The sequence below is a fragment of the Octopus bimaculoides genome, chromosome 1, assembly GCF_046866305.1.
Source record: "Octopus bimaculoides isolate indiv1 chromosome 1, ASM4686630v1, whole genome shotgun sequence".
In the NCBI taxonomy this organism is placed as follows: Eukaryota; Metazoa; Mollusca; class Cephalopoda; order Octopoda; family Octopodidae; genus Octopus; species Octopus bimaculoides.
In genome coordinates this window covers 25,594,503-25,597,346 of record NC_142928.1, presented here as the reverse complement: position 1 = coordinate 25,597,346, position 2,844 = coordinate 25,594,503, and the positions used below count along the sequence as shown (strand labels likewise).

Here is a 2,844-nt window from a genome sequence, read left to right as displayed (position 1 = left end):
GTTCCTGTAAAAACGAACCTTATCAAAAATACATATTTAAAAAAATGAAATTAAATGAAGAGTTCATAATTGTTCCTTACTGGTATCAATAGTCCACGTGGGGGCATTACCAACAGAGTCACTACTACTGCTACAACCAACAAAAAATGCCCCCACGTGGACTATTGATACCATTAAGGAACAATTATGAACTCTTCATTTAATTTCATTTTTTTAAATATGTATTTTTGATAAGGTTCGTTTTTACAGAAACCGAAACATGTTAAAAATATCTCTGACAAAATTCTAAATTAAAATTCAATTTTTTTATGTATTGGCGTTTTCAAACTTCTTTTTTATAAATATATATACATATATATATATATATATATGCATATATATATATATATATATATATACATATATAAGGGTTTACTTTTCGTAATGAGATAAAAAAAAAAGCTATGGCTGTGTATATTTTAGAACATTTATAAATGTTTTAAAATCTACACAGCCTTGGTTTTTTATCTCATTACGAAAAGTAAATTCTTATATTCACACACTGATATATGCCCTACGTTGGATCCCTTATTCGCATAATCACGGAATCTAGAGCTTAGCTATGGGCTATTCATAGCACTTACTCAGTATTACCTGAAATCTCTGGATTAAAATGACACTACTACCGCTCATAACCTATGTATGTATATATATATATATATCAGAGGTTGTATGAAAAGTCTTGAGCCTCAAAAAAACAAAATATGGTACAAGATTTCTGATGAAGGTACAAGACTTCAAGGCTCAGAGACCTTGAAGGCTCAAAACTGTTCATACACCCCTCATATATATATATACATACATATACGTTTGTAGAAAACAGATCCGAAATAATCACACTATAAGATGTAGAGCAGTATATATTAAAAATGGAGAATGCCGGTTTACCTTAGATTTCCCGTCCATAAACGGCTTAGCTCTAGGGTGTATCATCAGATTCCAAAAACCTGATGTACCATGGCCTCATCAATATATGGAGGGGTAATGCCTCACTATTCAAAGGAAACAATTGGGGATTATTGGCTATTGGCTATCGACTTCCGGCTGTGCTGCCATCTTTTGAACTCCAAAATGCTAGCAGGCATCTCCTGAAATGTAAACTTGGCCCGAAAGTCTCCGTTCTGGAGTTAAGGATGTTCCCTGGTTTATGGGAATTTTTAAAGAATCTCATGCGTTCAGTTATGCATAACTGGAAACTCTTCGTCTCGTTGATGTAGGGGCCTGGGTTCTCGAGAATTTTTCATGAGATCGGGTATGGAATCACATCGTCACTTAGTTGCCAGACGTGGCTGGTCAGCGATGTTAGTGGAACTCCGAAGGAGTACCTGTGGTTGGAGAGACGTTGCTAAGACGAAAAACTTATATATGATAGACACCCTAGTTTACGATAGACTACTAGTAAATAATATCACGCAAAATTATAAGCTCGCTTCCCCGCACACATATAACATCAACAGTGAAACCAAAAAATTAGCTAACGAACAAGAGATAGCAGATAGGGTAGAGATCCTAGCTCAAGAAACACCTTCATTACCATAAAATATCATAAATCGAGCTTTGCTTCTAACCCTAAATGCTGCCTGGTCAATCCGGCCAAATCCGAGATCGATCCGACGAGCAAGCAAATATTGAGAGATAGCAATAACGACATAAGGAAGGACGCCATCTTTCCCTGTGACGCAACACCAACGAAGTGACCGCATGGTTTAACACCAACAAGGGAAGAAGCAGAGCAAGCTTCACCTAGTTTGATATATTCGACTTTTATCCGTCTATATCAAAAAGACCACTGGTCAAGGCGCTTTCTTTCGCTGGGGGCTTCACTAACATTAGCGACAGGGATGTAGAAATTATTATACATGCCAAAAAGACAGTGCTGTTCAGAAAAGGTTCCGCATGACTCGAGCAATACGACCCCAGGGGATCGTTTGATGTAGCGATGGGAGCCTACGACAGCGCTGACGTATGTGACCTCATCGGGTTCTCTGTCCTTTTGGGTCTCTACAGAAGTGACGCCCTGACCATCTCGGGGGTGGGGTGCAAGCGGGCATACACTAGAGAGGCTTAGAAAAGATCTAATCAGCGCGCTTGCTTCCATGGGATTGAAAATCACCATAGAGACCGAACTCACCACCGCGGACTTTTTAGACGTCACGCTCAGGTACAAACAGGCCCTACCGCAAACCAAACGAGAGGCAACGTACGTCAACACAGCCTCATGTCACCCACGCCTCGTGTTCAAAAACCTGGTAAAAGGTATTAGTAAGAGCAATTACGAACCTTTCCGCCAACCAAGAGATTTTCGACTCAGTGACCCCTTACTGTAATGAGGATTTAGAGACCACATCTCCTACATGCCAGAACCTAGCAACCACAAAAGGAAGCGCAGAAATAATATTTGGTCTGCCTTTACCTTCTCTCTTAACACAAAAACGCCCGTAGGTAGAATTTTTCTTCAGCTCTCATAGATACGAGCCCATCTTCAACAGGTTCAACGTTAGAGTCTAGTTTAGCTGTGTCCCCAAGATTAAGAACATTCTAGTTAGCGCCCCTAAGCCACAGGAAGAGGCAGGATGTTCATGCAGAGACCGCTATAAATGCTCAGTAGCAGGCCACTGCGAAGCCAAAGAGGTCGCCTACCAAGCCGAAATACTATCAAACCCAGGCAATACCACCGGCTGAAGCAGCAGCGGCCGTAGACACGAGAACAGAACCAGCAACACCACCACCATCGCCACAGTTAACAACACTGGCTGCAATAGTAATAACAGCACCAGTGACAACATCGGCAGTTCCCCCGACACC

General features: G+C 40.8%; 1 protein-coding gene across 1 annotated transcript in view; it reads right to left on the bottom strand.

Moving 5' to 3' along the window:
* The window catches only part of LOC128250027 (interleukin 17-like protein), a 2,987-nt gene extending 1,245 nt beyond the window's left edge, over positions 1–1,742 (bottom strand). The window contains exon 1 of the mRNA XM_052974640.1: positions 1,608–1,742. Coding sequence (XP_052830600.1) covers positions 1,608–1,742 — 135 coding nt within the window. The remainder of the gene's footprint in view (positions 1–1,607) is intronic.
* Positions 1,743–2,844: the final 1,102 nt, after the last annotated feature.